Below are 20,292 nucleotides of genomic sequence, written 5' to 3'. Positions count from 1 at the left end.
TTTTCCTTCCTTGTTTCTGAAAGAGTTTATGTAATATCAGTATTTTTCTTTCTCAAATACTTGTTATAATTCACTAGTGAAAATATTGGGCCTGGAGTTTTCTTTGTAGGAAGTTTTTGATTTTTCTTTTTTGGGATGGGATGTAATTGACATAAAACATACTTTCAGGTATACAACATAATGAGTTGATACTTGTGGGAAGGTTTTTAAAATTTGTTTTTGTTTGTTTAAAAAAATTTTTTTTTCTGTAATTTGTTTTTTCGTAACATACATCCAAGTTAGCACATGGTGCAACAATGATTTCAGGGATAAATTCCTTAATGCCCCATTTAGCCCATCGTCCCTCCCACAACCCCTCCAGCAACCCTCTGTTTGTTCTCTATGTTTAAGAGTCTCTTATGTTTTGTCCCTTTCCCTGTTTTTATATTATTTTTGTTTCCCTTCCCTTATGTTCGTCTGTTTTGTATCTTAAAGTCCTCATATGAGTGAAGTCATATGTTTGTTTTTCTCTAATTTCCCTTAACATAATATCCTCTAGTTTCATCCACGTAGTTGCAAATGGCAAGATTTCATTCTTTTTGTTTGCCAAGTAATATTCCATTGTGTGTGTCTGTGTACATACACATCCTTTTTTTTTTTTTCCCCAATGTTTATTTATTTTTGAGAGAGACAGAGACAGAATGCGAGTGGGTTGGGGCAGAGAGGGAGGGGGGTACAGAATCTGAAGCAGGCTCCAGGCTCTGAGCTGTTAGCCCAGAGCCCGACGCGGGGCTCGAACTGACGAGATCATGACCTGAGCCAAAGTCGGACACTCAACCGACTGAGCCACCCAGGCGCCCCGACACCATATCTTCTTTATCCATTCATCCATTGATGGACATTTGGGCTCTTTCCATACTTTGGCTATTGTTGATAGTGCTGCTATAAACATTGGGGTGCATGTGTCCCTTCGAAACAGCATACCTGTATCCTTTGGGTAGATACCCAGTAGTGCAGTTGCTGGGTCGTAAGGTAGTTCTATTTTTAGTTTTTTGGGGAACCCTCCATTTCAGAATGGCCGCACCAGCTTGCATTCCCACCAGCAGTACAAGAAATCCTCTTTCTCTGCATCCTCTGTTGTTGGCCTGAGTTGTTGATGTTAGCCATTCTGACAGGTGAGGTGGTATCTCATTGTGGTTTTGATTTGCGTTTCCTGGATGATGAGTGATGTTGAGCATTTTTTCATGTATTGGTTGGCCATATAGATGTCTTCTTTGGAGAAGTGTCTATTTATGTCTTCTGCCCATTTCTTCACTGGATTATTTGGTTTTTGGGTGTTGAGTTTGATAAGTTCTTTATAAATCTTAAAATACTCTATCTGATAGGTCGTTTGCAAATGTCTTCTCCCATTCTGTCAGTTGCCTTTTAGTTTTGCTTATTGTTTCCTTCGCTCTGCAGAAGCTTTTTATTTTGATGAGGTCCCAGTAGTTCATTTTTGCTTTGGTTTCCCTGGCCTCCAGAGACATATTGAATAAGAAGTTGCTGTGGCTGAGGTCAAAGAGGCTTTTGCCCGCTTTCTCTTCTAGGATTTTGATGACTTTCTGTCTTAACGTTTAGGTCTTTCATCCACTTTGAGTTTATTTTTGTGTATTGTGTAAGAAAGTGGTCCAGGTTCATTTTTCTGCATGTTGTTCAGTTTTCCCAGCACCACTTGCTGAAGAGACTGTCTTTATTCCATTGGATATTCTTTCCTGCTTTGTCAAAGATCAGTTGGCCATACGTTTGTGGGTCCATTTCTGGGTTCTCTGTATTGTTCCATTGATCTGAGTGTTTTTGTGCCATAAAAATAATTTTTTTAATATTTGTTTTTGAGAGAAAGAGCACAAGCAGGGGAGGGGCAGAGAGAGAGAGAGAGGGAGACACAGAATCCAAAGCAGGCTCCAGGCTGTTACCACAGCCGGATGCGGGGCTCGAATTCACAAACCACGAGATCATGACCTGAGCCGAAGTCAGACACTTAACCAACTGAGCTACCCAGGCACCCCTGTTTTTGCTTGTTTTAAACAAATATAATTCTTTTTTTTTTTTAATGTTAATTTATTTCTGAGGTAGAGACAGAGCATGAGTGGGAGAGGGGCAGAGAGAGAGGGAGACGCAGAATCTGAAGCAGGCTCCAGGGTCTGAGCTGTCAGAGCCCGATGCGGGGCTCAAACTCACGACCCGTGAGATCATGACCTGAGCCAAAGTCGGTCACTCAACCGACTGAGCCACCCAGGCGCCCCAACAAATATAATTCTTTTATTAGATAAAGCACTCAGATTTTGTTTCATCTTGTGTCCTTTGGATGAATCTTATTTTTAAAAAGGGTATATTAATTTCATGTACAGTGTTGAATTTATTGACATTAACTTTATAACATTCCCTTATGATTTTAGTGTTTGTAGGATGTGTAGTGTTTGTTAGCCCCTGTCAAGTGCCTAGTTGATGTTCTGATTGCAGTGAATACAGTGATCTCTGGGTATTAAGGACCTTACAGTAGTGCATTAGGGTCACTTCTGAATATCAGAGATCTTCAGATAATGTGGTAGATGTAAAAGATCTTGATCGAACAAAAGTGTGTCAATCCCAGAGAATCCTGGTAAGGTTTTAACATTAGAAACAGTTCAGTGCCTAATGTCGTATGTCACACATATACCAAATCTAGCGGGTAAATAAAATAATTCAAGTACAGTATGAAATAAAGTTTACTTAAATCCTTAGATGTCAGGCCGTGCACTGTAGCTGATTACATGTCTATTGAATTGAATCAAACATGGGTTATTAACTATGGAAAATACCCTTTGGCCATTTGAGGTTGATCCCAAGAAGAACCACTTCCCCCTTTGTGCCCCTGCCAGATTATTTGGCTGGATATCACACAGGCCCTGTCCACCTTGCCCATTCTCATTATGTGGAGTTGTTCTTTGCCCTGGGAACCAAGAGCTGTGCCTTGGAGATGCAGACTCCTGGTTTCAATGCTTCAGTGCTTTTCTTTTGTTTTTTCCCTTGAAGATTTTAAGTAATCTCCACACCCATCGTGGGGCTTGAACCCACAACCCTGAGATCAAGAGTTGTGTGCTCCACCCACTGAGCCGGCCAGGCACGTCTTGAGCATTTCTTAACTAGTACTGCTGTTGCCCCTCTCTAGGAACTGGAATGCAAGAATTGGGTAGGCCCAGTGATGTTTGCTTGTAGAGCTTTTATGCCATTTAAATATTAGAAAAGCCTGGAAGGAAGAAATAATTCAGGGAGATAGAGTGTTAGACCAAAAAGACTGGAGCAGAGAATAAATCCACTGCCAAAATCCAGTTGCAACATTCTTGGTCTCCTGAGCCAGACTTTACGTCTTCGTGTGCTAAATAATTGCCTTACTGTATAATTTGTTTCTGTTTTGTTTTGTTAATACTTAATCATACCTGAATTGTCACTGGTGGTTGCATTGTGAAAATGTTGTCAGGCAGCTCTTTTGGGGAGGATGGCAGGTTTGATGAGTCTTATCCTCGGGTCATGGTTAATATTTTAAAGTGTGAGTGGAAGGGAGACCATTTGTCCCCTTCTCTCTCTTTTTTTTTTTTTTTTTTTTTTTAATCTGTCCCTTAAGGGGTTTGTGTTCTCCTCCTTTAGCAGATTTCCATGTGTTGTTTCCTGGCCCCTAGTGGCCTGGGGAAGGCTTGGTCCCATCCCCTTGGTTCTCCTGCAGGTGCAGTGCAGAATGTGGTCAGACTCGTCTTGTCAGTCTCTTAGTCACACCGCCACCTTCCAGCAGTCTTTGTCGACCAGTGAAAACAGTCTGGAAGCCCTTTTGAATAGCAGGGGGTCTGGTCTCTACCCCAGGATACACAGCAGCTGCTTTTCCTCTGCACGTGTACATGGCCCTGAGACATGTCTTGAGGCTGTCGAAAAACACATCCTGGGGTGTCCCAAGTTCTATAAATGCTGATTCGAATTTTTTAGCTTATTAGGTCCGAGTAACACATTACTTCTGGGCTTAAGGTTTCTCTGTCTCATAGGCACACCTGGAAAACTTGCAGGCCTACCACAGACTCTTAGGCAGGGAGGTTGCCACTTGAGTACAGGAGCGCGTTCTTGTTGGTTCCATGGCAGACGTGAGGGGTCTGCATGTAGATCCTGAGGAATCCTGCCTCTCCACGGAGGGTGGATCTTGTCCCATTGTCTCTTCAGGGCTATTAGCCTCCCAGATAGGCTTATAAATACGGGTGAAAGTAGCAAAGTACGTTTCAGCCTTTCTGTTTGGAGACCTCTTGCCCAGTCCCGGGCGAACCCTGAGAAGCTCTGCTGCAGAGATTAGCGATCTCTGAGTCACTGTGCCGTGTGACCGCGGGCCCTCCCTTGCCGTGGGCTTTTTCCTGCAGTGTGGTTTAAGGCTTCTGTAAAACTCCTGCTGGAACGGAGGCTTTCGTGGGAGCAGTGGGAAAGTTTGCTTGTGTTCAGCACCTTGGTGCCGAGGTGTCCTTACTCAGAGGGAACGGGGTGACCCACGGCAGTAAAGAGGCCGAGCATTTTGCATCGTTTTAGTTACTTGAGCCACGCTCTCTCTACAGGAAGGCAGACTGCTCCCAGGTAGCTGGCGAAACAAGGCTTGCCCTTCTCTTAACTTCATATACCTTTTGCCCGAAAAGGCGAAACCCTTTTCGGGCTGGACGCACAGGCTCACCCTGCCTGCTAACAGTGTGGCTGGAGGTTCGTGCATGGTCGTGGTCGGTGGCAAGTGTGTCTACAGGTCTTACTCCGGTTGTTAACTGTTACGTGGCCGCCCCAGCCCACAGGGTTCACACTTCAAAACCTTTGGCCAGCAGGTTTGATTCAGTTATTGCAGAGGATCTTGCTAACTTGAGGTGCTGCTTAAGAGTGTTTTATTGGGGTGCCTGGGTGGCTCAGTTGGTTAAGTGTCTGACTTCGGCTCAGGTCACGATCTCACAGTTTGGTTCAAGCCCCGCGTCGGGCTCTGTGCTGACAGCTCAGAGCCTGGAGCCTGCTTTGGATTCTGTGTGTGTCTCTCTCTCTCAAAAATAAAGATGAAAACAAATAATAAATAAAAACGTAAAAATAAATAAATAATCTCTACACCCAGCACGGGGCTCGAACTCACAGCCCCGAGATTGAGAGTCATGTGCTCTACTGACTGAGCCAGCTAGGTGTCCCCTCACAGAAAGTTCTCTTGGACAGTGCTCTTCAGGTTTCAGCAAATTAGTGGTGGCCATGTTTGCCTTTCTAGGTTTATAGAATGTGCCCTTGATTTTTTCCTAAGTTAGTGATCAACAGGAAAGTCAATATAAGTAGAAAAGTATGTTTGATTTATATTGGGTAATTCATAAGGACGTTTTTTGTTTTTTGTTTTTTTTCCCACGGGAAACCAGGAAAAACATAAGAGTTCTCAAGAGAAGAAAAGGTTTTTCTCTAAGCCCCTACCAGCCTCTTCAAGGAGTGGGCAGTACTGGGTTTTTTCTTTTGGGCTTAAAGGTCAGTTGAATGTCAGGAGATTAGATTGGATGTATCTGTGGAAAGTCAGATATAATAATGGAGTGTTGATGTTTTAAAGTCACAGTGGGTCTGCCTGTAACACAAGTCCATCTCCTTTCTGCCTCTCATCCATTCCTGCCTGCTCAATCAGATTCTTTACAATGGTAATGTGGTTTGGCAGGTACTCAGTTCATGAATCACTTTTCCCTTATCCCTGCTGGCTGGCAGAGGGCTAACCACACCCTTGAACTTGTACAGAGACTGTCGTGGAGTGCTTGTCAGCCTCAGCATAGCCACAGGGAATATCAGGGTGCAAGATTTCTGTGGTGAAGGGAGCTTCGTATGATACTTAAGAGAAATCTGTTTTTCATTGGGTATTGGTTGGCACTATTACTCACTTGCTTGGACCTAATAGAAATCCAGAATCAGCGAGTCTTGGGGTTACATTTGTAAGGGCAGTTCTGCTGGCGCACAGGAGAGTTTCAGACCATTTGTTCTGGCGTGCTGTGTTTCAGTGTGGGGTGTGCTGTGCTTCAAGGATGTCAGACGCAGGTCCTGAGTAGAGAGGTAGGAGTGTGGGAGGAAAGTGGTGGAAAGTTTTATGATAGGAAAAAAGCATCTATCGTTTGACAGTTTGACAGTTTCAGATCAGTTATGCAGATTCTTTCTCAGTATGTTCGCTTTATATTTATATGTGAATATATATAAAATTCCATTTCCATACGAATAATGAGAAAGACTGTAAGAAAAATCTTATATGGTGGAGAAGAGTGACAATTGAAATGGTCTGTGATTTAGGGTGTTTCGGATGTGTGTGTTCAATGTGTAATGGGAATCAAGGCACTGTTATGCCCTCCTCCCGTTAGAGTACTGTGGCTTACTCAGAAGAAAATCTTTTACTTCATTCCGTCTTCGTGTAGGCTGAAAGCGAAGAAACCAAGGAGCGTCTGTTTGAATCCATGCTCAGTGAGTGTCGGGACGCTCTCCAGGCCGTTCGAGAAGAGCTCAAGCCAGATCAGGTAGGACTCTCATCTGGGCCCCAGGCTCTTGCTCGGGGCTGAGGTCCTTCTCAGTCTGTGTGTCTCATTCTCAGTGTGGGAGTGGGGCAGGGGGTCCAGTGGTCTGAGTGCAGGGACTCTTAGCCATGGTATTTTTAGCTATGGTGGTCTGCTGACAAACAGATGCCTGTGAACTCCCATCAGATTGAGAGATTTTTCTCTCCATCCTCTTCCTCTTAATGGGTTCATATTAAGCCTTTGGTCTCAAGTTCATAGCTCCAGGTAATTAATTCTCCAGTGCTCCCTTTTTTAATATCACTGTGATTCTTTCGGGCATCTGGGCTGAAAACCTTGGAACCATTTTTATCTCTTCATATCACCAGCAACCCTGCTAACTCTCTTTGTGACTTCTGTCTCCACTTGTCCACCGCCGCCCCCCCCCCCCCCCAAACCCCGACCCCGTTTCTGATTAGCCTTACGTCTTAGACTGCCACAGAGGTCTGACTGTTCTTTACCATCTTGGTCTGGGTTCAGTTCTCCAGGTCTTTCCTGCTGGTAGCAAAAAGTGGGATCTTTCTTGATCCCATGTCACTGTCTCACTGAAAAACCCAATGATGCTCCCAGTTCTAGAGCAGTGGTCTCCAAACTTTTGTAATAGTGCACCCAGTAAGTAAAATTGAGCATGTACCTCTGATACGCTTACTTGTAAGTATATAATTTATTATTTAATAGAAATGAGGTAAACATAAGTAGAAGTTCTCATTTTCTTCTTACACCACACTCGTTGGGTTGTGTGCACCCTGCTTGAGAGCTCACTGGTCTAGCAAGTGCAGTTCCAACCCCGTGAGCTGGATTCTGGGCCTTCCCATTTCCAGATTGTACTTTGCTGCTCCCCTCTGGGTCCTGTGCCTCAAGCTGCTGTATTCACCATCTTGTTAGCAGGCCTTTCCCGCCTCCGTGCATTCCTACCCTTGTCTCCTTTCCCTGCTCACACCTGGCTTGTCCCTCCTCTTCCTCTTCACCTGTCCAAACCCCGCCCTGGTGTTCAGCGTCCAGCTCAGAGCTCACCATTTCTGGGAAGCCTGCCTGCACCGTCCTGGCCCATGAAGGTCTCCCCGTGTTCTAAACATCTAGCACTGGTGGCTGTAATTTTTGTTTGGTACTTTGCCAAGAATTACCTTTTAACATCTTACGTATTGTTTTATATTTACTTTGTTAAATACGTTTTTTCAAGATTATAAGCACATTAAAAGCAACTTTATATTTTAGCGTCTGCCGTGGTGCTTTGAGTAAAAAACATTAATAAATACTTGTTAGGCTGTGGACCTGTTTCCTTTATCATTAAGCCACCTTTGTATTTTATACTTCTCTTCATCCACTTAATAGGTATATACAGAGCCCCACCCTCCATCATTCACCTTGAACCCACAGCAGTTGCAGGGACCCCTCACGGCGTGTGGTGAATATGGTGATACCAAGGTGTCTTAGTTTCCTGTGGCTGCTGTAACATTACACAAGCTGAGTGGTTTTGAAAAACACACATCTAATTCTCTCCCACCTTCGGATGGCCTTTAGTGTAAGACTGGTTCTTAGGGCTGCATCCCTTTGGAAGTTCTAGCGGAGGAATCCATTCTCAGCATTCCAGAGAAGGCGTTTTTCAGCTTCTAGAGACCACCTACATTTCTTGCATTGTGGGCCCTTCCTCCATGCTCAAAGCCAGCAGCTTGGCCCCTTCACTCCTCTCTGACCTCTGCTTCAGTCCCAATACCTTGTCTCTGTCACCGGCCCTCCTGGCTCCCTCTTAGAAGGAGCCTGTAATTACACTGGGCCCACCTGGATAATCCAGGCCGATTAAGACATCCTTAACTTCTTCACATCTCTTACCATGTGAGGTAACACCTTCACAAGTCCTGGAGTTAGGATGTTCACATCTGTAGGAGCCGTTGTTCAGCCAACCACGAAAGGCTGAGCTGACAGCCCAGAGTTTGGATCTCAGAACGCGCATCCGAGGTGCAGACCCTAAAATGGAGCCACGGGCTGTGGACTGGCTGTTGTTCATGCTTTGGGTCTGGACACTGGGAGCGGTGGATAGGAAGCCTGACTGGCCATAACTCTGAATTCTCTTACTTAAGTCCAGTTTTCAGGTGCTGGTGACAACCGAGTGGCCCTGCTGTTCTAGAATATGCCCAGGAGATCTTTGATATTTAAAGATCCCTAATTTACTAGAGCTGTGCCTGTGCTCCATGGCACTTTGGGGACCACACCATGCAATGAGGGGTCAGAGCCAAGGACAGGGTCGGCTGTTTTACCTTTACCTTTATTGCTTTCCGCAGAAACAGAGAGATTACACCCTTGAGGGGGAGTCGGGGAAGGTATCTAATCTTCAGTACCTGCACAGGTAAGGGCTGTCATTTTTTTTACTTTTTCACAATGTAGTAAAATATATCATTGGAATGAAAGAGTATATATAACGTTTATGTGTATTTTAAGATTATATAGTAAATAACACTAACAAACGTATGCACGTTTTATCATAAGAGTATATATACCGGGACGCCTGGGTGGTTCAGTTGATTAAGTGTCCAACCCTTGATCTCAGCTCAGGTCTTGATCTCAGGATTGTGAGTTCAAGCCTCGCATTGGGCTCTGCGCTGAGTGTGAAGCCTACTTAGGAAAAAAAGAAAAAGGAAAAGAGTATATATACTGCATTTGTATGTTATTCTGTGACCCGTATAATTTTAAGTGTCGTATGTTAAGAACGAGAATACAGCTAGTAACTCCAAAGCTCCCTGTGGCCCCAGCCTGGTTATTCCTCCCTCTCTTCTACAGGTAACCACTCTCCTCCTCGTGCCAGACTCCTAAAGTTACTCTCCTCCGTGTTCTGAATGTTTTCCATCATCCCTTTTACATTTAAGTTCAATTTCAACTTAAGTTTAATTCTATATTATTTTGAGTGCAGCATAAGGATCTGCTTCACCTTTTTTCCGTTAGGATGATAGATTGTTCCATTACAATTTATTGACTATGCCATCCTTCCCCCACTAACCTACAGTGCCAGCTCGGTCAGGCGTGCATCCCGTTTTCTCCTCACGTGCTCTTTTTTGGACCCTCTTCTGCTCTGCTGATTTATTTTCTGTACTCACACCAGTACTGTGATTTCCTGTGACTTTGTAGTAAGCCTTGGTGTCTGGTGGAGCAGGTCCCCCGCCAGGTTTTTCCTCAGACGTAGCTGGACTCTTTCTGTCCCTTTGCTCTTTCATAATACGTTTTTAAATCACTTTGTCAGGTTAATTTTTTTTTTAAGGTATGGCTCATTTTCTTTCACAGAAGAAGGATGGAAGGAAGAGTGACCTTTTTGGAACTTCATGGGGAGAAGTAAAGTGACCTGGGAACACTGCACTTCTCAGATTCTCTACCCCACGTGACCTTGAAATCTTAATTACTTAGTTGTTGCTCGTAACTTTTTTAGTGAACTTGGCTCTATTTTCAGCCATTCCCCTAACCCCTCCCTTTTTTTTTTTGAAAACAAAACTGTGCAAACACCCTCTGTCTACATTAGAGAATTCAGTATTACGTGAATGTCAAATTGAGTGCCAGATGACTCGGAGGGGTATCGAACAAGAACGTCTCTTTGATGTCCTGTATCGCAGCAGTTCTGTGAGAAAGCCAAGGCCCAGGAGGTTAGGGAGCGTGTTTGTAGTTAACAGCCACAGAGAGTCGGGAGTCAGGAGTTGATCCAACTTCCTATCCTTGAAAAGACCCTGAGCTTCAACAGGACTCAGAAAACCTTCAAATTGTGATGCCTCCATGCCTTTGAATCCATTCTCCCACTTGCACATCTAGCTGGTACCAGGACCGTGGATGGGGTGCCTATGGGACTAAGTCAGTTAAGTGTCCAGCTTCGGCTCAGGTCATGATCTTGCGGATCGTGGGTTTGAGCCCGTGTCAGGCTCTGTGCTCACAGCTCAAAACCTGAAGCCTGCTTCGGATTCTCTCTCTCTCTCTCTCTCTCTCTCTCTCTCTCTCTGTCTGCCCTTCCCCACTTGCACTCTGTCACTCTCTCTCAAAAATAAACAAACATTTAAAAAAGAATTTTTTATTTTAACTAGCTGGTACCAGGACTCTGGATTTAAATTAGGCTCTAGAAGCCAGCTTTGGGGTAAATTGACAGCACGAATCAATTAGCTGTTGTATTCTCATAAAACTTTGTAAAGATGTATCTAAATTCCTTTACCACTCTGAATAATACTTTGTTTTGAGAATCTCATTTTTCTGAAAAGCTTTAGGAAAATCCATCTCATGATCTTTCCCATTTCTCAGAAGCAGCCACTTGTCCTTTTTTTTTTTTTTTTTTTTTTTAATTTACATCCAAGTTAGTTAGCATATAGTGCAACAGTGATTTCAGGAATGAATTCCTTAATGCCCCATTTAGCCCACCCCCCCTCCCACAACCCCTCCAGCAGCCCTGTTCTCTATATTTAAGAGTCTTTTATGTTTTGTCCCCCTCCTTGTTTTTATATTATTTTTGCTTCCCTTCCCTTATGTTCATCTGTTTTGTATCTTAAAGTCCTCATATGAGTGAAGTCGTATGATATTTCTCTTTTTCTAATTTCATTTAACATAATACCCTCAAGTTCCATCCACGTAGTTCCAAATGGCAAGATTTCATTCTTTTTGATTGCCGAGTAATACTCCATTGTACATGTATGCCCCGTCTTCTTTATCCGGTCATCCATCGTTGGACATTTGAGCTCTTTCCATACTTTGGCTATTGTCAATAGCACTGCTAGAAACATTGGGGTGCATGCGCCCTTTCGAAACATCATCACACCTGTATCCCGTGGGTAAATACATAGTACAGCAGTTGCTGGGTCATAGGGTAGTTCTATTTTTAATTTTTTGGAGAAGCTCCATATTGTTTTCCAGAGTGGCTGCCCCAGTTTGCATTCCCGCCAGTAGTGCAAGAAAGATCTTCTTCACATCCTTGTCAACATCTGTTGTTGCCTGAGTTGTTAATGCTAGCCATTCTGACAGGTATGAGTGAGGTGGTATCCATTGTGGGGTTTTTTTTTGTTTGTTTTTTTTTAACATTTATTTTTGAGACAGAGACAGAGCATGAATGGGGGAGGGTCAGAGAGAGAGGGAGACACAGAATCCGAAACAGGGTCCAGGCTCTAAGTGGTCAGCACAGAGCCTGACGTGGGGCTCAAACTCACGGACCGCGAGATCATGACCTGAGCTGGAGTCGGACGCTTAACTGACTGAGCCACCCAGGCGCCCCTCCATTGTGGTTTTGATTTGTATTTCCCAGATGATGTGTGATGTGGAGCATTTTTTCATGTGTCAGCCATCTGGATGTCGTCTTTGGAGAAGTGTCTATTCATGTCTTTTGCCCGTTTCTTCACTGGATTATTTGGTTTTTGGGTGTTAAGTTTGATAAGTTCTTTATAGATCTTGGATACTAACCCTTTATCTGATATGTCGTTTGCAGATATCTTCTCCCATTCCGCTGCTTGCCTTTTAGTTTTGCTGATTGTTTCCTTCGCTGTGCAGAAGAAGCTTTTTATTTTGATGGAGAACTCAATAGTTCATTTTTGCTTTTGTTTCCCTTGCCTCTGGAGCATGTTGAGTAAGAAGTTGCTGCAGCTGAGGTCAAAGAGGTTTTTGCCTGCTTTCTCCTCTAGGATTTTGATGGCTTCCTGTCTTGGTTTAGGTCTTTTATCCATTTTGAATTTATTTTTGTGTGTGGTGTAAGAAAGTGGTCCAGGTTCATTCTTCTGCATGTCGCTGTCCAGTTTTCCCAGCACCATTTGCTGAAGAGACTGTCTTTATTCCATTGGATATTCTTTCCTGCTTTTTCATAGATTTCTTGGCCATATGTTTGCAGGTCCGTTTCTGAGTTTTCTGTTCTGTTCCATTGTTCTGAGTGTCTGTTTTTGTGCCAGTACCATACTGTCTTGATGATTAAAGCTTTGTAATATGTCTTAAAGTCTAAGATTGTGATGCCTCCAGCTTTGGTTTTCTTTTTCAAGATTGCTTTGCCTGTTGAGGGTCTTTTTTGGTTCCATTAGAATTTTAGGATTGATTGTTCTAGCTCTGTGAAGAATGCTTGTGTTATTTTGATAGGGATTGCCCCTTATCATTCTTTAAACAAAGTCTCTTGGTATTTACCTCTACGTCTCTAAATGACATGAGTGTGTTGGATTTAGGTATTTCCTATCCCTTCCCACGATGGCCCGCGCTCTTCCTTTGGTCCCTCCCAGCTGGCTTCCTTACAAGCTTCCTCATTTCTCATACCATTTTAATTTCTAAGAGCTTGTGTGTATTGTTTGAATATTGATTTTTTTAAATAGTGTCTCTTTCTCTTTTTTTAATGTTTATTTATTTATTTATTTAGAGAGAGAGAGTACAAGTGGGAGAGGGGCAGAGAGAGAGAGAATCCCAAGCAGCCTCTGTGCTGTCAGCACAGAGCCCAATGGGGGCTTGATCCCACAAACCATGAGATCATGACCTGAGCCGAAATCAAGTTGGATGCTTAACCAACTGAGCCACCCAGGTGTCCCATAAGCTTAGTGTCTCTTTCTAAGCTTATGACCAGAAAGTTTTCCCTCCCTCTTCTTCCTGCCAAGTCTGATTCTTCCAAGTTGCTGTTTTTCCCCCTTGGTTTTGGCCTCTTCTGGCTTATTAGATGTTTTCTTTATGCGGTGTTCGACATCTGTTAAAAAATGTGCCTTGTCTGGTGGGAACTCCACTTGTGCGTGGGGCTCATCAGCTTGGGCTTCGCTACAGACGTTCTGGTTCTGCCTTTTCATCCGGGACCCTGACTCCAAAATCTCGGAGGGTGTTTTCTTGGGTGGGTCAGATCCCCAGAATGTACCAGCAACTCTTATCCTACAAGCCGAGTAGGGGAAGGCTAGGGGGCAGCACCTAGGACCTGACAGTCTCGTAATCCCCAGCGTTCTTTGTGGAATCCTGACCTCAGCTATGCCTGTGTGCCTGTCCCCAGGCTGTGTCCTCTCCCAGGGATGCCTCCAGTCTTCTGCCAGAGTAAGACAGAGATCTAGAGGCCCAAATACTTTCCCCCTCTAAATACATTTTAAACAGTCTTCGATTGTTACCACATTTATATCCCCAAGTATTAAAAGAGATTTTCCAGGCGGTCCAGTTACAATAAGCAGGCATAGTCACCAGTGTGTACGTGTGTTCAGTACACATAACCATCCAGAGAAGTTGTCCCTTAGTATTTTCTGAGAAGAGAAGGTCATCGGATGAGTAGGAGCAGCTGTCGTGCAAGCTCAGTGTCCTCGTAGTGTGGGCCAGCACGTCATTAATCCTTGCTCCAGCGACAAGCTTGCCGTCCATGGATCATCTCAAGGACTAACAGTGACTCCTGAAGTTAGTAGCTTTGTGGCTCTTTAAGAAAGAAACAAGGGATATAATTCAAGCTAAAATCAGATTTCATCGTAAGGTCTCATACTGGCTCGCCGCAGATTTGCCACTGAATAGCAGCCAGAATCGTGGGCCCCTTGAGCTTGAGGCCCAGGCCAAATGGCCCTACTGTGTGACACGCCCTCGCCCCACGCCCTTCCCCTAGGTCAGTCCCAACTTGTGGTCCAGTGCTCTTCTCAGAACGCCAGCTTCTCTGAGCATAACCTGAGCTGACGTGTGGTACATTCCAGCTACCTGACTTACATCAAGCTGTCAACGGCCATCAAGCGGAACGAGAACATGGCTAAAGGTCTTCAGAAGGCACTGCTGCAGCAGCAGCCAGAAGACGACAGCAAGCGCTCCCCGCGGCCCCAGGATCTGATCCGCCTCTATGACATCATCCTGCAGGTGACCCACGAGCACTAGGGAAGCCAGGGCCCGTCCTTTGCATGTTGGACACAGAACGACTCGGCTTTGCACAGTGAAGGGGGTGTGACAGGCAGCAGCTGTTAGTGTCTCGGGAAAAAGGGTCTCGTTCTACCAGCTCAGCAGTCTGGGCCTCGACACGCCACGTGCTGATGTGTGGAGGCCAGTGACCCCTTAGGTGTTATCTGTGCGAGATCCTCCCCCACAGGCCGTGGGACCCCCTGAGGCCACGCCGGCTTGGCCCCCTGGGAGTTGGCCGGTGAGTAAGATCAAGAGACACATGCACACAAACCAGGCCTCTGTGGGAGATGCCATACAGAGGGCTGCTCTGAAATGAAGGAGGCAAGAGGCCTCCTCTAGCTGACTTGGTCCGGGAGGCCTCAGAAGGAGGGGAGATGTGAGCAGGGGCATAAAGGACAAGCGGGCTTTCGGTAGCAGAGAGGGGACGGCGGTGACACCAGGCATGGCTGCTGCCAAGCTTCCCCTCGCAGACCTTCTCGTCATTCCTGGCCCGGGCTCTCCTTGCCCACGTGTGTTTTTTACAGGGTTTCCTGTCAAAAACCCAGTCAGAGGCCTGCTCTTCATGAGTTCTCTTGTTGCCTCTCTTGTGCAGAATCTGGTGGAATTGCTCCAGCTTCCTGGCTTAGAGGAGGACAGAGCCTTCCAGAAGGAGATAGGCCTGAGGACGCTGGTGTTCAAGGCTTACAGGTAAGGTCCCATGAGGTGGATGGGGCTCCCCTGTGCCGCGTGCTGTCTCTGGAAGCCTTGGGAGCGTGGACCAGAATCGAGAAGATCGGGTTGTTGGCTGTAGGCCTACCTGGCCCGCGGTCAGAACAGTTAGCCCAGCGTGCTCAGGGGACGTCTTTGCTGAAGGTGGTGGCTGGGAGTTTCCAGGGTACCTCGTTTGCTCTTTGGATGGGGTGAGGGGGATGGGGGAGCCCCTGCTAAAGGTCTTCTCCCTCCTCTCCCCTCCTTCCTCCCAGTGGAAAAGGGACAAGTGTAGGAAGGGTTTAGTTAACAGAACCAGAGCGGAACCTGAATTGGATTGGGAGAAAGCTAAGCCTCTGTTTTGTTTTATTTTATTTTGTTTTTTAAGTGAATCATGTTATTTATGACTTGGAGGTGGGCAGTGTGGAGCAAGATGGGCATGGACAGGATGGCAGAATAGCGTCGGTTGTGAAATTGTGCCCCCGCCTTCTGGCTCTCATGCCCTAGCGCTAACTCTCTAGCGTGCCTCGTTGTCGCACTTGTCACCCCTCCTCCTGGTCCACGTGGACCCTTCTGTTAGGGACCGGCAGCCCCAGGCCCTGTTGACCCCAGTGGAGTAGTTTCCATTCGGAAAAGGATTCTCGGGTTTGGTTTTGAAAAAGATGAGCAGGGATGAACGAGCTGGCCCGGACGTGTGCGTGGCGGGTGGATTTCATATTTGAGCCAGGCAGCGTTCCTCCTTCGTGCCTGTCCCCGCTTCTGCCACATGCCTTTGGGAGCGGCAGAGTCAGACAGTAGATGAAAGACAGTGGGTCTTTCACAGAGTGGGACCTGCACTGTCACCGGCGGTGGCAGGGAAGAGGCTAGGTTACCCTGGTGAGCCCGGATGGAGGATGTCGGGGTCACCATGCAGTGATGAGGAGTCGGGATCTTGTGTGCAGTGATCCCAAGGTTAAGAAACCTGTTTGCAGGGGTGCCTGGATGGCTTAGTCGGTTACGCAACCGACTTCAGTTCAAGTCATGATCTCAAGGTTTGTGAGTCGAGCCCCACGTCGGGCTCTGTGCTCACAGCCCGGAGCCTGGAGCTGCTTCAGATTCTGTGTCTCCCTCTCTCTCTGTTTCTCCCCCACTCGTTCTCTCTCTCTCTCTCTCTCTCTCTCTCTCTCTCTCTCTTTTTCTGTCTCAAAAATAAATAAAGATTTAAAAAATTTAAAAAACAAACCTGTTTCCAAATGTAAAATTTAGCCTTAACTTGAAGGAAAGCCTTCATCTCAGGTAACTGTTGCTCTAGAATACTCTGGCTCTTTCCCGTTCCCCTCAGGTGTTTTTTCATCGCTCAGTCCTATGTGTTGGTGAAGAAGTGGAGCGAAGCCCTTGTCCTGTATGACAGAGTCCTGAAATACGCAAATGAAGTAAATTCTGACGCCGGAGCCTTCAAGAACAGCCTAAAGGTGAGTCGTTGGTCCTTGTTTCCAGGCCCAGAGAAGTTGTGCTGTGAGGCTCCGTGGGGGCTGAGGCCCCTCCTCAGGTTGGTCCTGCCTGGTCCGCCGTGGGATGTAGTGTGCCCCCGAGGGCCCGGGAGCCACAGGCTGTAACTCCTGGCGGCGTTCCAGGCCTCACATGGACTCACGTGCTAACAAGGAAAGCCATTCCCTGGTTAAAGTAAAGCTGAAGTACAGTTCTCAGACTCAGCTACATGTTACAGTCACCTGGGAAGATTGTTAAAAGGTGGCTGAGTCCCACCCCAAGAGATGCTGGTTCTAATCAGTGTGGTGTTTAGGGTGGGCACCGGGATTTTTTAATGCCCCTCCGTGATCGTGATACACAGCCAAGTTGAGATCCACCGACGAAGCCTTTCCACACAAAGTGTGCCTGTGCCAGCAGCAGCATTTGGGAACTTACTAGAAGTGCAGACTCTCAGCCCCACTCCAAGCCTGCTTGGTTTAAATCTGCATTTTAGCGAGTCCCCCGGGCAATCTGGGTGTACCTCCTCGAAGCTTGCCTGCCTGTGGAAAGTACCTGGTGGTTTGGTTCGTATTACTGCTTGTTGAATGACAGCTAGCTTCTTAAGCTGCGGACTGCTGGGATGAAGTGGAGATCATAGCATAGGCCGGGCCAAGGAATCCAGACACATTTTACTGGTGGAGCCTACTTGGAAAGGCAAGCCGGGACTACCCATGGCGGGACCCACTGCTCCCCAAGCGCCCGCCCCTTCCCTCAGAACAGTGCTGGGTTCCAGGGTAACGTGCACACCTGGCTTCTGCCTTCAGAGAGCTTGTGGTTTTGTCTCAGTCACAGACTGGCGAGCAGGAAGGAGCAGGTCCTCCGGTGAAGGTGGAGAGAGAGGAAGGAGTCGGCGGGGGGGGGGGGGGGGGGGGGGGGGGGCGTGTGACCAGCACGGTGGCACTGTAACCATGGGATGCCCTTGGGATGTGGAAGCAGACTCTGCGGACAGTTATCCCAGGAGGAAGAGGCATTTACAAATGCCCGTCTGACCTAAGTCTGGGAATGGAAGCGGGAGGGTTCAGCTCATTCCGAATTTTGCCGGGCGTGAGACTGCAGCCCGCTCTGTGGCCCCCCTATGCTTCAGTCTCCTCCTCCGCAAAGGGGAGTGCAGGTTATGTCAGGATTATTGCAAAGATGGAATTAGCAGTTATGTGAACTGCTCAGCACAGCCTGGCCCATCGTGCATTTAGCGTCTGATCTGCTTATTTATTGTTACCATCACAACTCTCTCCGGGCAATGTTACTTAAGCCACGGCATAGCTTTTCCTGTTTGAAACAAGCTAGTTTTTGTTTCGTTTTTTAAGTGGGGCTTGAACTCACGACCCTGAGACTGAGTTGCCCGTTCCACAGACTGAGCCAGGCATGCACCCCAAGCTAGTGTTTTGTTTTCTAATAGGGCAGACCATTTATAAAGTCTCAAGCCTACGAAAATACCAGTGGGATCACTTAGCGCAGTCAGGTTAGTTTGGTGCCCGTCTCTGACCTGGCCCTGGCTCGTGAGAACCTGTTTTCTGACTCGTTAACAGGACCTGCCTGACGTTCAAGAGCTCATCACACAAGTGAGGTCAGAGAAGTGTTCTCTGCAGGCGGCAGCGATCCTGGGTGAGCCACTTGCCTGTGCTTTGCTGACTGTGTTCCCGAATTTCCTTCGCTGCCATCCCTCCTCTCTGCCACCCCGTACACTACTGTTTTGGTTAATCTGTAAGATTTTTCTTTTTCTCTGCTGTTACATCTGCCACATGAAGGCATCAAACTGTGTAGAAGAATTTAGAGAAACTGTTAGGCCGTCTCTTCTCCCTAGTAATTTTCGTACGGCCGTGGGAGCTCCACCGGGCTGACGTTACTTCTGGGTTTATCATGTGCTTGTCTGCAGTGCTTAGCAGAGTTTGGCCCAGGAAGGAGAGGGCTAACTTCCCCACATGTTGGCTCTTGGGATTTAGAGCCCATACGTGTGACAGGTGTCATATGTGACTGTGGTGTGTTAAGTGTCTCTTCTTACGGAGTCCCTATGCAACTTTCAGATGCAAGTGACTCCCACCAAACGGAGACTTCCTCCCAAGTAAAGGATAACAAGGTACGTCTGGGGCTTTTGAGGAATGAAGAGTAGGATTCATAACTCACTAGGAATGTGTGCTCGGTTACAGAGCAGAGGACCCTTAACTTCTAAGTAAACACCATACTTGTCTCCCTTCTTTTACTCAGAGACCTCAGAGCTGCTTGGGTAAGGTTAGCGCCAGCTAGGTGGGCCCAGACAAGGAGCGTGTAGTGTGGTGTAGGAACGTGTACTGTGCAGGGCAGCTCCACTGGCTGGGAGCTCTGCCTGGGACGTCCGGTAGGCCTGTGCCCCGGTCCTGGCCCACCCCTCGCTCACCCTCCCTAGGCTTCAGTGACTCTCCGCTTTGAAATGGGACCATGACGGCACCCTCATAGGAGATTTGTGGGGATCAAGTGAGGGAGCCCCTGTAGGCTCTGAACTGGATGCTCAGCACGTAGTGAATGACGCTCCCCTGGTGGCCTGTGGTTAACGCCTGGGTTCCTCCCTCTGATTTGCCTTCCAGCCTCTGGTCGAACGGTTTGAGACTTTCTGCTTGGACCCATCCCTTGTGACCAAGCAAGCCAACCTCGTGCACTTCCCGCCAGGATTCCAACCCATCCCTTGCAAGCCTTTGTTCTTTGACCTGGCCCTCAACCATGTGGCTTTCCCACCCCTCGAGGACAAGTTGGAGCAGAAGACCAAGAGTGGCCTCACTGGATACATCAAGGGCATCTTTGGATTCAGGAGCTAACTAGGCTCTTCTTGGGGGCAGGGGGAGAATCTCACTCTTCATCTGTATTGTGAGAAAACCCCAGCGAGGTCCATGATATTAAATCCAGGTCTGCATCGGCCCAGGGCCAGAGTGTAACATCCTCAGCGCTGCGTCCCTATGTCTCGTGTGTTCGTGCACTTACATTCTTAACCGGTGTGCTAGAAGGGGACCCTGCTGTCTTCCGGTGGACGTGTGCGGGATCCCTCTGTCCGCACCTCCTGGAGGAAGGGCCGTTGCCATCTGGCCACGTGTCAGCCGCGTTCGGGTGGGTCCACACCAGGCATGGATGGGAGCTCGGAACTTTCTGTCATGTTTCTTCAGTACCATGGATTTGAAATGGACTCCTCCTCGCTTTGAGCATCCAGAGTCCGTGAGGGGTCTGTGACCAGGAAACACTGGCAGCGTCACCCCAAAATTACGGTCAGCCTTATTCCCTGTCACCTCCTAGTGGAAGTTAAGTTTCAGAACAAGCAAAGAGCTCTATTTTTAGAAGAAATGTGTTACACTCAGAAATGATGAAAACAAATCTTATATTAAAAGGCAAAGATGCTGGAGACTGTGCCCATTTTTTACGTGTCCTCACCCATCCCGTCCTGTCAAGCGTACCCCGACTTGTGGCAACTCGGCCATGTCCGAGGCCAGATAGGGCAGTGTTCGAGAAGATGCCCCCCATCAAGATTTTTAGATGCCATAAATGATATTTGAATCAATTTCCATGCTTTTTAAACTTCCTCCCTTAGTGACCCTTTTCTATTTCTTTCGTAGCGTCAATAGCAGAAGTCCCAAAAGCAGTGTAAGAAAGCTAGGAATAAAAATGATTTAGACATGAGCTGTATCTGAAACCACTGAATCCCTTTTGGGGACGCACACTCACCCCTTAGGAAAGCAGAACCACTGCGGGCAGTGTTGGCTTCCCTGCG

At 46.9% G+C, this 20,292-nt stretch overlaps 1 protein-coding gene across 1 annotated transcript in view; it reads left to right on the top strand.

Moving 5' to 3' along the window:
• SRP68 (signal recognition particle 68) overlaps positions 1 to 19,926 on the top strand; it is a 36,630-nt gene extending 16,704 nt beyond the window's left edge. Inside the window, exons 9-16 of the mRNA XM_027052449.2 lie at positions 6,420 to 6,518; positions 8,831 to 8,895; positions 14,177 to 14,333; positions 14,965 to 15,059; positions 16,381 to 16,510; positions 18,092 to 18,167; positions 18,587 to 18,639; positions 19,124 to 19,926. Of these exons, the coding sequence (XP_026908250.1) occupies positions 6,420 to 6,518; positions 8,831 to 8,895; positions 14,177 to 14,333; positions 14,965 to 15,059; positions 16,381 to 16,510; positions 18,092 to 18,167; positions 18,587 to 18,639; positions 19,124 to 19,351 (903 nt within the window). The 3' untranslated portion in view covers positions 19,352 to 19,926. The remainder of the gene's footprint in view (positions 1 to 6,419; positions 6,519 to 8,830; positions 8,896 to 14,176; positions 14,334 to 14,964; positions 15,060 to 16,380; positions 16,511 to 18,091; positions 18,168 to 18,586; positions 18,640 to 19,123) is intronic.
• Positions 19,927 to 20,292: the final 366 nt, after the last annotated feature.

Source organism: Acinonyx jubatus, chromosome E1 (genome assembly GCF_027475565.1).
Source record: "Acinonyx jubatus isolate Ajub_Pintada_27869175 chromosome E1, VMU_Ajub_asm_v1.0, whole genome shotgun sequence".
Lineage (NCBI taxonomy): Eukaryota > Metazoa > Chordata > Mammalia > Carnivora > Felidae > Acinonyx > Acinonyx jubatus.
The sequence above is the reverse complement of the archived record's forward strand: the minus strand, read 5'-3'. Positions and strand labels throughout refer to the sequence as shown.